At 38.3% G+C, this 14,082-nt stretch overlaps 1 protein-coding gene across 2 annotated transcripts in view; it reads left to right on the top strand.

Annotated features, from left to right (window-relative positions):
• LOC146164682 (S-adenosylhomocysteine hydrolase-like protein 1) overlaps positions 1–14,082 on the top strand; it is a 33,390-nt gene that overhangs the window by 17,781 nt on the left and 1,527 nt on the right. For both annotated transcript variants that reach the window (XM_083382048.1, XM_083382049.1), the window contains exons 3-13: positions 851–906; positions 3,922–4,110; positions 6,155–6,257; positions 6,922–7,123; positions 9,238–9,307; positions 9,659–9,705; positions 10,662–10,814; positions 11,774–11,844; positions 12,420–12,514; positions 13,211–13,378; positions 13,797–13,875. In XM_083382048.1, coding sequence (XP_083238174.1) covers positions 851–906; positions 3,922–4,110; positions 6,155–6,257; positions 6,922–7,123; positions 9,238–9,307; positions 9,659–9,705; positions 10,662–10,814; positions 11,774–11,844; positions 12,420–12,514; positions 13,211–13,378; positions 13,797–13,875 — 1,233 coding nt within the window. The remainder of the gene's footprint in view (positions 1–850; positions 907–3,921; positions 4,111–6,154; positions 6,258–6,921; positions 7,124–9,237; positions 9,308–9,658; positions 9,706–10,661; positions 10,815–11,773; positions 11,845–12,419; positions 12,515–13,210; positions 13,379–13,796; positions 13,876–14,082) is intronic.

The raw sequence follows: 14,082 nt of genomic DNA, 5'->3' as shown, positions 1-14,082 counted from the left end.
ACTTTTTTTATATATACTTCGGGTGGGATGTTTTACCGGGGCATCGTTACACCAATGGTTTTCAACCTTCCATGAGTTGTGGCTCCTTTTCCATGGGTTCTCAACTATAATTTAGAATGTAAACGACAAAGTGAGTTTAGCTGGCTAGTAATAAAAACACTCCTGTGGTCCCCATAAGACTCCGTCGTGGTGCCCCTGTAGGGGATTGAAGGCCACGGTTTAGAAATGCTGAGTTACGTCCTTTGCCGCGCCTGCTTGCCATTTTAACAGCAGAACCACGATATTTTTTTCCTAATTGAAAACATAAAGGGGTTAAGTCTTCACTTATGTGTCATTATGAGTTTGAGATCCTTTGACCAGTGATTGGAAAATGGTAACTTATTACATTGGACATTTAGTTTCTGGAAAACTACGAAAGCCTAAAAAATCGTTAATTTCGGTTTTATTATAAAACAAATTCTCGTTTTTCATGTTCAATACTCGTTCTAAATACTCGTTCTTCTCTTTGCCTGACCAAATCGGTGTAAAACCAACATTAGATTAAAAGTCAAAACCATTGGAAAAATAAACTCCGCAAAATTTCGGGTTTTCCAACTCAAAAGAGACTTTACCCGACAAAATCAGGGTAAAACCCGCATCAGATCGAAGTTTTGGGCCACGCCGTTGTAAAAATAAACTTTATACCTTAGAATCTCGTTGCTTCGAAATTAAGTCTTGGGGATGCGCAATCATTTGTGCAATCGCTGTGAACGCATCGTGTACTGGCTCTCATAACAAACCTTCCAAACAAACAAACAAACTAGCATCGGCTGTTCTTTAAACCCACTAATTGTTGTTGTTTTTCTTTTAGGTTCTTATTCAAGTTCTGAAGATGAAGACGATGTCTCGCCGAGGGAAAAGAATCAGGTTAGCACATTTACCGGGAAATGGGAGTGAAGCATAACAAATAAATGTTTTTAAGGGGTTTGGACGCTCACGTTAGAAGGTTGAACTGCCAAATGTATTTAGGAGATGTTTAATATCTTGATCGGTTTGGGCTCAAAATATTCACTAAACAAACGTATTTCAAATTTTTTCCTCACCAATTTAACCTGAGAATTCATACACGCTTATAAATACATGTAGAATGTGGATATAATAGAAAAAGTGTGGACGGATTTTGGATTGTGTAGAATTGTAGATGCATCTCGTGTAATACTATAATGGAGGAAAGTGTTAAAGGATTTTGGATCGCTGGTATCGTGCCTTTTAATAAATTAGTGACAAGCAGTATTTATAAGCTTTAAATTGAAACTACAAGAGTGTATTAAGTTTCCCATAACACCACCTACGCTTTTAAATAACAAAGCCTTACTCTTTGAACTCGTGTATATGGTCACCTTATAATATTTAATAAAATTTGTGTTCTGACAAAGAAAGTGTTATGTCGAAATTTAAAATGAGTTTAAGTTATGTCGAATTTTAAAATGAGTTCTAATATGAAAAACAAAATATATGTCGATAATAAAAAATACGCTTTCAACGATTTGCTTAAGGAGTATATTTATATTTTAGTATACTAGTTCTTCAGAGTATACAGTAGTAGGTTTCTGCGTAGTGTACCGAAACAAAACAACGTTGTCGTCACCGTTCAGCTTGTCACCTCCAAAACAGAGTCACATCATATAGTAGTGCATACGCGTTAATGACGAATATCGAATTAATGTCAAGCTGGTTACAACCTAATGATTCACTATGCGATGCATGGTCGTGTAGAATCTAAACCACTGACATTTTATTTGGCCTATTTTGGCAAATAGGGTTATAGACTGCTAATTATTTTCAACAAATAATAAAAATTAAAACGATAGGCCAAAAACATTTTTTTTTGCAAATTAATATTTACTACACGATCCACTGTTTCTAAAGTTAAAGTGCACTACAGTGACTTAACCCAACACATATAACGAGGATATTTGGCTTGTTTACCAACACGAGCTTTAAAATGACCTAACAAAAGGACACGAGTACACATTTTTCACGTGTTTATAGTCACGTAGCTGGTGCGCGGTTTATTTTTTCTCGACACGCTACTTTTTACCATAGTTTTTTTAATTAATTAGAAGAAAAACATTTATCTTTATATCGAATAACTTGTTTCGCATTTTGTGCAAATTTATAACGTAATTTAAATATTGCCAAATGTTTTTGGCTCATTTCTATAATGATTATTTATCTCTACTTAATCTAATACAGATTGCCTTGTGAACTAATCGTTTGCACATTTTTTTGGAATACGTAATTTCCCGTGTTTTAGTTGATGGGTAAATAAAGTTCACGGTGTTAAAAAAACATTAAAACCTCCCAGCGGCTTGAGCGTTAGGCTGCAGAACAAAATTCGACCGAAGTGACATTTGCAACCGAAAGAAAACCAAACCACATAGTGTCATAGCGCTTAAGTGGAACAAGCAAAACGCCAAATCACACTTTGCAACTGCTCGACCTAGATTTCACAGCGTCATTCGGTGGCCAAACCTGCAACAACTGTAGAACCTAAATCCGGAAAAAATACCTGCAGGCAAAAATTCCCCTGTTTATTTCGCGGATTGCTTACGGTGAACGACGAAACGTGCTCGATGAAATGTATTGCTGGTCTTAAGCCTTGGTTGTGCAACTTTGGAATTGCGATTTTATATTGCTGCAAAGTTTCTGCTAAGGTTTAGCATTTATCACAGCCATGATAATCGCTTAGTCGACAATAGCATTGTGCGTGCGCCGAAAACGTTTCTGAGTTAATTGCCTTACTGCCCCACAGAAAATGACTTTGTAGCATTTGCAAGGATATGTGTTTATTCAAAAAGGCCGATTCTGTTAAAAAGTTAGATCGTGTCAATTTTGCTCTGTTTGGAAAAGCTATACCATGCTAAGCTAAATTATATATGCGTACGGTTTAAACTGCTCGTTTGAAAATGCGGTGTCCCGATTGGACTTGACGTGGTACGGATTGCTCTAATATTTAATTAGAAATCTTGCGTTATCACACCGTTGGCATTTAGGCGTACCGCAATTGCAGTGACGATTTACCACGGGGCTTATTAATTATTAGCGCGTGTCTGGCTATTTTTAATTCCAAATCGTAAAAAAATAATTAATCTGTGGTAAACTGCCACGCATAATTGTAGTTCACAGTCATAAAGGTTTTTAAACTTTATTTTACAGCCACCAACGTTTGTGTCATCATAGTCAATCTATCTTACATTACCAGGTTAGCAAAACTGTGCTCTTCGGGCAGTTTTTCACGCTTTTACACTCACAAAACCTCCAAAAAATTTTTCACGCTTTACACTCACAAAACCTCCAAAAAAAATTTCACGCTTTACACTCACAAAACCTCCAAAAAAAATTTAACGCTTTACACTCACAAAACCTCCAAAAAAAATTTCACGCTTTACACTCACAAAACCTCCAAAAAAAATTTCACGCTTTACACTCGCAAAACCTCGAAAAGTAATTAGTGCTTCACGGTTAAATACAAAATTATGCACACGATAATTGAAACAACACTATTTGTTTTTTTATTCGCGATCAACAAAACACTCAAAAGTGTTGACCACGCTCATCCGTCTCCGGGGTCTTAGTTTTCGCGTTTGAAAAATTAAACAAAACAAAAATCATCATCTCTTACCAAACTCGCTCCATTTTGCCATGGCGCGCAATTATGTTTCTTGCTGAAACTCAACAACATACATTAAACACAACAAAAACCGTTTTCTGTTCACTTTTACATATAAAAACTAGGAATGTTGGTGACCATATTCCATTAAGCTGTCACTTTCGTTTAAAGCCGTTTAAAGACTGCATCTAATTAACCGCGTTGTCAATCCGTTTAAACCTTTTCCAAAAGCATCAAATGTTTTTTTAACCCGTGTCTCCTTTTCCCAGTCGAGCTCAAAGGGCTTCTCGGACTTCTGCATCAAGAACATCAAGCACGCCGACTTTGGACGACGCGAGATTGAGATTGCTGAGCAGGAGATGCCGGCCCTCACCGACCTCAGGCGCAGGGCTCAGGCCGACAAGCCACTCAGTGGGGCTAGGATCGTCGGTTGTACGCACATCTCCGCCCAGTCTGCAGTAAGTTAGGCCTATAGTTTCTTTAAATATGCTGTTGCTACCAGGCATAGTATACTAGAAATAAGTTATTCGGTTATATATTTGTTATATATATATTGCTATACAAATATATACAGAAGAACTTATTTTTGCTATAGTTTCTTTGTTAGGTTTCAGTGTTTTTTGTTTTGTTTTCGGCCAGTTTAGTTCGTGTCTTGGTCTAGTTTTTTGTTCTACTTTCATGTTTTTTAATTTTTTTCGACCGCCACGTTTCTTTATCAGGGCCTCCATTTCCTCTTTGAAAATCCCCCTTTTAGATCCGTGGTGCTGTAGTCTAAAAATAGAAAAGCTGGAATACTTTCTTTTCAAAGTTTTTGAATATATATTTAAAGAAAGTTGAACTGAAATTCGCTGAGTGTTTGTTATCTCTTCCACATCCAGTAGCTTTAGATCATTTATTTTAGACTAGAAGCCTTTCTACTCAGTTGTCAGCTGACGTGACCGCATTGCCTGTTTTCAACCCGCTTTAAGTTTTCGTTCCTCCAGGGTGAACAGGGACATACGTTGCTGCTAAACCCTTGCCTAATTGAGTGATTTCACACAAGGGCACTAAATCGCGGTCTTTAAATTAAAGTAGAAAATGTGACTTGCAAGAACACTAACTTCATTATGCCAAAAAAATCTTCACAAAGTTAGGCTTATGTACGTACATGCGCAGTAATGCGTAACTTCAAATTTTAGATCATAAGTGGCAGAGTTAAAAATATGGCGCGATTAGGTTGATAAATGGTTAATCTGACCTGATATCCTGGTGCCATAATTAATTCACGCAAGCGACCCGATCAGCTGAATAATTTTTGTTATCTTTTTATAGCCACTGTATTTACATCGAGTAGTTTATCATACCCTTCTGTCGAAGGCCGTTGCAGTTGATCTGCCTTTAAAAAAATTGTTTTATCGTTTCCTCGGCCTAAAACTTGAGTTTCTTTATCGCCAATTCGACTTTTATTTCCACCCAAACAGAAAATAGATGCCCGCCCTTTGACTTGTAAAGGCAAAATGCAGTTACATAAAGGAAGACGATTACTGGAAACGAATTATATCTACAGCTTAGCCTTAGTGCGACATCTCTATATACCAAGGGTTCTTACACTTTTTTAAAACGGACCCCTAAAATATTTTTGGGGTTTGCGTGGACCGAGGGTTTATATCATAAAACAAATAGACTTTAAAACGCGTCTAAATAGATGTTGGGCGCAAAGCATTTTTAGTATTACATTTAAAAAAAAAATTATTACAGTTTTGAATCATTGCACAAAAATTTATGGGGGTTTTATGGAGTACCAATGGGTTCACGCACCCCATTTAAGAATCCCTGCTATATACTCACTGTCTCTCTACGTATACGAACCACGCGTTTGTGCGCATTTAAATATACAGCCAATTTACTGGCATCCGACGACTTGGCGACTCAGAAAAATAAAATCTCTTTGTACTCGCAAAACCCTCATCTCGCCGCACCCTTAAATAATTCAGCAAGCTTAGGACGAGTCGTGATCCGACGACTTAAACTTCCGTCATGCGGTCGCCGCTTACTTGTCGATCTCCAGTTTCTGTCATCTTGCGTTTTTCAAGCACAAGGAAAACAAATTATAATTGGAAGACTCTCGTGCAGCTTACGATCATTGCCTCACCTGCCCTATTTAAAGCTAAATATTGCTCGAAAGTTTGCACATGAAATAACATCGCGAAAAAGCGTAACATAGTCGGGGCACTTTCGGCGTATTTACATATTCACAAAGGTTTGCACGGGTAATCTTGGTGCACTCCGAAGAGTAATTGCTCGGGGGAAAAATACATCACGATATTCGATCGTAGTTTTATACTTAACCACGCGCTCACTTTTTCCTATTATAAACACGTCACAGGCACAAATAAAAAACAACTTATTGCAGAAAGTACATAGGTTTGATTCTATCTAACCAAACGAATAAAGAGGATCACTTGCAAATTGCGCCCAAGGTAAACTCAATCTAGAAGCTTCTTAGTTCCTTCTATCTTGCAGGTTCTCATCGAAACGCTGACCGCGCTCGGTGCCAACGTGCGGTGGTGCGCGTGCAACATCTACTCAACGCAGAACGAGGTGGCCGCCGCGCTCGCCGAAGCCGGTAAGATTTGTCTAATTTTTCTAGAACATTCCTTAACATTTTGAGTTACTGCGCGGAGCAACTCGATAAGCTAGTAAAAAAGATGTTGGGTTAAATATTTCGACTCGAAAGGTGATTTTGCGCAAAGTTGCGACGTTACTTGCTGATTTTCGGGTGGATTAATGTGTTTTTTTATCATATAAAATTACTGGATTACACTACTGATTAATAGGCGCACGCCGTCTGCCGTATTTTTCGTCAAATTACTGGACTCGGCCTGAAAACGCGACATTGTTGCTTGAGATGTGTTGCCTCGCATTTTGACCGACTCCCCCAGTTTTTGGCTAAAAGTTACTTCGTTTTAATCTGATGCCAATTTTAATACTGTTGAAATTGAACAATTTACCAAAATAGTAAACACTGGGAAGTAATGCTCTTTATCAAAATATAAAGTTTGAGGTCGTATGTTTGATCGCTGTCCGTGGCTGTAATGCCTGGCATAAAAATCCGGTGCTGATGTATTTTTTAAAGCGAACAAAATGTTGATTTAACCCAATGGCATTAAAAAATATCCGACCCCCAATAACCGGACATCATTGCTTCTAATGCACTGTATAACTCGCGGCAAAGACATCAGCTCCTCTTCAATAAAGTCCTCTAACCTCCTGTTCTCTTCCTCCTCCAGGCTACTCCGTGTTCGCGTGGAAGGGCGAGGAAGAAGAGGACTTCTGGTGGTGCATCGAGAAGTGCATCACCTCGGACGGCTGGCATCCCAACATGATCCTGGACGACGGCGGCGACATGACGCACTCCATCATCAAGAAGTACCCGGCCATCTTCCGCGGCATGAAGGGAATCGTTGAGGAGAGCGTCACCGGCGTGCACAGGTACCTAAATTTTGTTATAATTCAATGTTTAATTTTTATGACAAGGACTTGACTTGTTTATTCAAAAAGACTTGACTTGTACTTGAGTTATTTTACCAATGACTGGACTGGGACAATGTTTACAACGTTGTACGTCACAAACTTACAAGTTGTCCGGGCAGTTTTGTGGCTGACTGAGTCTGCTTTGGTCATCTGGAGCATGTGGCAGTGACTCTAGATATTTTTCGTGCCACGGCCGATATGTTTGTAAGATATCCATTAGTGCGATAATATCGAGAATGCACAGGAGGAGAGCGAAAACAAAATTAGGCAACATGTTTTGAGATGTGTGATATATCGGAGTCGATGCCAAGCTGTAATATCGAAACTGAGCCTATACCAAACTTAAAAAGGAAATTGTTTCTGAAACAGTCAAACATTTTTCACCATAATATATCTTTTTAGGTACGAAATAACAATCAAAGCTAATAAGATTCCCAACGCTAAAGTTCCTTTTTATTATAACTTGGGAAACGTCACTGTTGTACTTTGTCTTTCTTACTTATTTGACTATGCCAAGACTTTATTTGGTATCAGATCAGTCGACCGTACTTTTTGCCAAAAATATGGAGTAACGGTTTGACAAAAAGTAAAACTATTCTCTTGGCGCTGCGACCTACATATTGGAAATCATAGTCATAAGCTCATAAAGCAAATAAACTCCTCGAAGTGTCTACTAATTTAAGGTAATATTTAATAAGATATGCGGTTTTCTATACAAACAAAAGTGTATTATTCGGACGCAAATTAAAAGCTCTGTTGGCCCCAGAGCAAACTAGGAATCTTACAGCGTTGTTGTTATCGTTTTTTAATTCTACGAATAGTTGCTATATGCCCTTACGCCGTAATAGCTCCCCCATTGAATCCTGGTTACTAATTTGTGGAATTATGTATTGATTTATTCAGATTGAAGCTTTAAAAACGTGACACATGTTTCAATCTTTGTAGGGCTAGACTGGACTTGTTCTGTAACTGCATAAAAGTTATTGTGCTCCGATGTTGGCCACCCATTTTACAATGGTTTGGGCCTTTCGACGACTAGGCGGGGTTTTCGGTCACGTAGGATTCTCATATATTTTGAATAGTGCTGTGGGTCACGTACAATTCGCGTTTGTTTCGAATGCCACTGTGTGTACCTTTTAAATTTGTGGTTAAAGTGGGTTGCGTTTACACAGAGGTAACCAGTCTTGTAAACAAGTTTAATATAAGCGCCAGTCAAGTCATTTGTAAAATAACTTAAGTGCAAGTAAAGTATTTTTAATTAAATAGCAAGTCAAGTCATATTAATTAGAGCAAGTCAGTTCCAAGTCAAGTCCTTGTCAGAAAGATTACACCTTCCCGTCCTATTATGAGAAATACCTCAACTAAAAACTGACAAACACTTTATTTAACCAAAGTCATCTGTCCAAAAGCCTTAAGTCAAGTCAAGTTTTTTAAAGACAGTGACTTAATTGCACTCAGGTCATTACATCACTGGGATAACCGTATAATCAACACATTTTTGCTAGCGTTATACTAAGTTTGTTAGAAAAAAATAGACTTGTAAGATGGAAACATTTTTCTGGGATTTAAACCAGGGCTGCGGAGTCGGTTAAAAACAACCCGACTCCCGAGTCCGGAGTCCGACTCCGGCCAAATGTAAGATTTTGTCGGGTTCCGAGTAAAGCTCTGACTCTACAGTCTGTATTTTACCTATTTTACGCAACTAAATTAGGTGGATTTTCAGCAATCCACTCATATTGGTGTCATAATTGATCCACACGCATTACATGGTTTAAAAATATTTCACCATTTGCTATTACACTTTTACAACCTACATTTTGCCGCCTTAAGTTTTTTTAAATTAGATAGTGCGCATGTCGGACTCGGGACTCGGGTAGTTTTACGCGGTCTTACTCGAGTCCCGAGTCCGACTCCGACTCCGGAAAAACAAACCTACCCCGTCGAGTCCCGAGTCCCGAGTCCGACTCCGCAGCCCTGATTTAAACACAGATATATAGGAGGTCTAGTTATTGCGTTTTTGACTTTCGATTATTAATTTTATTTGGCTAACATATACTTTATGTGTTTTTTAGATTGTATCAACTCGCGAAAACCGCCAAGCTTAGCATTCCAGCGATGAACGTCAACGACTCGGTTACCAAGGTAAGTGTGCAACAATATTATATTTTTATGTTGCTTAGATTAAACTCGGGAAGTTCTGCAACATAAATTCGAAAAAGTGGAAAAAAAGTGTTTCGGTAGCATTCTGTGTGTCAACCTTAAAATAGCAAACCCTTTAAAATAATAACAAAGGTTGTTAGGATAAGTGATTTATACTTGTATACCTTTTGTTATGTAACCTTTAAACTAGGCATGGATCTTTTTTAATATATGGCTTTGTTTTATGAGAGATCCCAGTGTACCCTCTTCGGAGGTGTTATTTTTTATGTCCTGTTTGTTTTCTTGATTGTGTACTCGGAATTATCCATACGTAAACGCGATGTATTTTTGCAGCAAAAGTTCGACAACCTCTACTCGTGCCGGGAGTCGATTTTAGATGGGTAAGTTTGAATTTGCCACAAACCCTACAACCAACTTTGTATATTGAAAAGTCAAGTCAGTCACGACTTACCAAAAACTTTTAAAGTCAGTGATGAAAAGATTTTGTTTTGTTAAAAACCTATGGTTTCCCGGAAATCTTCATTAGGAACACAAATATTGTTATAGCTAATACAGGAGGCGGTTTAGATTGACCTTAGGCATTTTAGTTAGTTCTTTAAAATGTTATGCTTCATCATGTTTTTTCACTACCGTGTTGATATAAGGTTTTATTCAAATTGCACATTGACTATAGCCTCTTTGCCTTTTCGTGTTTACTTAGTGATTTCGCTTTAACGATATAAAGTTAACGTATAAGTTCACCTTCCTGAGCAACAACAATAGCTGATAATGTGCTGTCGCCGTCGGTTAAGTTCTTAAGTGGTTATTACGTGCGATACGATATCATCATGATAGCATGCTTCAGCCCGAAATGCACGGGTTTAACGTACATTTTTTTATAAAAAAGTGGGAAATTGTTAATACGATGCGGATCGAAATCGTTGCTCTTAGTAGAATAAATATAAATTATAAATAAAAGCTTGTTTTAAATCAAATGTATAGCATGCTTTAATCAATGTCCACCAGCTAATAAATCCATATTGGCCACAATTTTGCTTCCTTCTGGTGTTACCCAACTCGTATTTACGACATAAATTTCCAAACAAATCTGATAAAAAGAGAAAGTCGTTAAAACAACATAAATTGACAGTGTTTCCAGAAGATTATATAGCCAATGACATGCCTTTGATAAAAAAACGTTAACTTTAACAAAACTGGTGATATATCCCCAATAAAGTGACAGCACTTGTGTACGCGGGTAACCCCAAGCCTTTACAGCGCGCGACCCGATTTTTAATTGTACAACCTTGCGGTCTTCACTAACCTAAATAATGTGTTAACCGTTGTTTTATTCCAGGCTCAAGCGCACGACCGATATCATGTTCGGCGGCAAGCAGGTTGTGGTCTGTGGCTACGGCGAAGTGGGTAAGGGAGTCTGCTCGGCGCTCAAAGGACTGGGGTCGGTCGTCTACGTCACTGAGATCGATCCAATTTGCGCCCTCCAGGCGTGGTGAGTATTGCCTTTGGATTTTTAGAATTTAATGGTTGGCAATAGGGATGTCCGATATCTTGACATTTTATTCCGATGCCGATACGATATCAAATGACGTCACTACTTTGCTCTAACAGGAAATATAGATGCATTTTAAACGTTAAGAGTTATTTCTTTTAGGTTATCATTTGCTTTACCTTGGAGAAGTTTACTTACATCCAGTTGTTAACCTACTATTTTTTTATTAAATTTTAGCTTTTAACTTAGAGTCGCTGCATTAAATTGCAAATCCTGTCTGAAATCTCTATATTAATTTGGTATCGGATCGGCACCGACTACCTCTACTACCACTTGGTGTCGAGTATCGGCTCCGATCCGATATTATCGGACATCCCTAGTTTCAGAAGGTATTCGTTTCGGTTAACTGTTAAAATCAGTACCACTCTGCCTTATACCACTGGTGTAAATTAAGTTTGGAAACTCATCCCTATGATATGTTTATTTTTATGTCTAAATATTTTCAATAAGAGAGCAAGGAGGTATAAGCCAAACAATAATAAACAGGACTGTTTTAATTACAAAAAAACAGGGTTTTGAATGTGTACTTAGAATTGTTATTTTTCCTATGTCTTGTCCGTATAGTCTCATTAACGTTTCAATTTAAGGTCGAAATTTGTGTCCTAAAACACAGCTGCTGTCTATGCACTCCATATGTGCTAAATTAGCTAGTTACGGCAGCACCCCACAATCAATACCGAGCAGCCCCGTCATTAACTCCCCCCAACAACGTCCGTAGGTAGCCATGTCATGCCTCATATCCATTTTTTCTAGATTAGCGCCCGATTCCTCAAAATTGGCTGTGAAACTCAAAACCGCAATAATGCTCCAAACCCGCGTAATAGATAATATACTGCCAATCTAAGTCGCTCGCTTACGCATTTCGTTTTCTCGTTCTAATCGCGTAATGTACCTTGCAGCATGGACGGCATTCGAGTGGTTCGTTTGAACGAAGTGATTCGGACCGGCGACGTTTTCATCACGTGCACTGGTAAGTTTCTCACTCAAGCGCTGTGTTGGTAAATAGGCGGGCCATCAAACGATATCAACAAACTTAACATTTGCGAATGAATTTTGTTTTTTCGATGCGTAACCTGTCTGAATAAAATAAGGCCGATAATAATGATCGCAACCGAATGAAGAATAACACAGCGGAAAACAGTATTAGGCGGAAAGATTATTCCATTGCAAGCGATGTGATGGTGAAATTGATGAATGGGACATTTGAAATCAAACTGCCTCTTGAAATTTCGTTGGCTACTAGAATATAATTACCAGTTGAGATCAGCACACAGGATGCCTTCCGGAGGCTTACCGAAATCAGTCTGCCTTATCAATGTTCCCGAAATACACATTATGTATATGTATGCTTGAGCTGAGATCAAATGCACATTTTATAGATAACGCTCATGTTGTAAAGACGTGTGATCCTGTCCAATACAATGGCAACATGTTTTAACACAGCGTGAAGAAATGCCCGTCAATCGATCGGCGTTCGGTGAAATGAAAATAAAATCAAGCTATTTTCATCATCCCGTAATGTCGACACTTTTTCATTCGTTTCAGGCAACAAGAACGTGATCAGTCGCGAGAGCTTGGATCGAATGAAGAACGGCGCGATTGTGTGCAACATGGGACACAGCAACACCGAGATAGACGTCGTAAGTACATGGATTTGTTTGGATGTGTCTTCCGCGTTAAGCGATTCCGGACGCTGTATGATTTTATACTTTCAGTTTTGCCTGTTTTTTACGCTTTAGCGGCAGTGATTGACAAAAAGAAACCTGTTGTCAACAGTGTCGGACTCAACAAAGATATATCCTTATTTGCAATTTGTTTAGTTGTAAGCTAGACCACATTGGAATGCAAAACACAGTTAAACATTGTAAATTTAACCCAGCAGAATTTACTCTTAACTGCCTATTGAGTCGCAAGTTCTAAATAGCGTATTTTACTACATAAACTCATCATAGGTAAACACGTGAAACTAAGCATTCATACTCATTTGACGGCAGAATACTCTGGCAATGCAGGTCGGACACTATTGAAAGATATTTATATATATTTCGCTAGCAAAGATGTCGTCAGTATGTCTTAATTCGAATGATTCATAAAAAAATGTCGACTTAAATGATTCATTCGAATTAAAATATACTGGCGATGCCTTTGAAGGCGAAATATATTATATCTTTTCAGATCATTTAATAGTGCCTAACCTAAATTGCTAGCTTTGCTAGAGTATTCTGCTGTTACTAATCAGGAATTAAGGTGGACATTTATCTCGCAAGGGCCAAGGCGATTTTCAATATCACTTATTCACTGTAACATTCATACTCACGTGCGTTATAACTCTGCAGGCCAGTTTGAAGACAGTCGACCTGACATGGGAAAAGGTGCGCTCCCAAGTGGATCACGTCATCTGGCCTGACGGAAAGAGGATTGTCCTCTTGGCCGAGGGCAGGCTTCTCAACCTCAGCTGCTCCACGGTGCCATCATTTGTTCTCTCCATCACCCATTGTACACAGGTGAGGCGAAAATCGAATTTAGTTGCCGGCAATAAAATTTGCCCGACACTAATCGAATGATAGCTCGGGCATCGCAGACTGGGAATCAAATGTGCAAGACAGCTATTAAATCAAGTTTCGTAATTTACGTAACAGTTTTCGCCATCCTAGTTTGTCCTCGAGCTGTTGTTTGTTTAAAATCCACGACAAATGACGTTTTTCCAAAGCTCAACGTCGCTTGCTACAAAGTTAATCCAAACTAATCCGATATGTAAATTAAAATTTTGTACTGCCATAAACTGTGGGGAAATAATTTTATTCAAACCTCGAGCCGAAAATGTTTGAATTTCACAGAATCTTTTGATGCTATATAGGTTTTGATGAAAAAGCCTATAGTCGTAAAACTGATTGCTACAGTTATGTTATTTTATTTTGACAGGCGCTTGCATTGATTGAGCTTTTCAATGCACCCGAGGGACGATACAAGCAAGATGTGTATCTCCTTCCAAAAAAGATGGGTAATTACTTTGAGCTTAACTCTTGTACACGTGATTTTAAAGTAACGACATGTTGTTCATGTATGCTTTTTAAAGAAACGCTGGTCCATTTCTTGAAACACATATGTTGTGGGCAAATATAAACTATTATTGTAATTTAGTAGATCTGTAATTGGAACACCGTAACAAAATTTATATGATTTCTGAGAACACATCAAAACAAAGGCT

The sequence above is a fragment of the Ascidiella aspersa genome, chromosome 2 (genome assembly GCF_963924565.1).
Source record: "Ascidiella aspersa chromosome 2, kaAscAspe10.2, whole genome shotgun sequence".
Taxonomy (NCBI): domain Eukaryota; kingdom Metazoa; phylum Chordata; class Ascidiacea; order Phlebobranchia; family Ascidiidae; genus Ascidiella; species Ascidiella aspersa.
The sequence above is the reverse complement of the archived record's forward strand: the minus strand, read 5'-3'. Positions and strand labels throughout refer to the sequence as shown.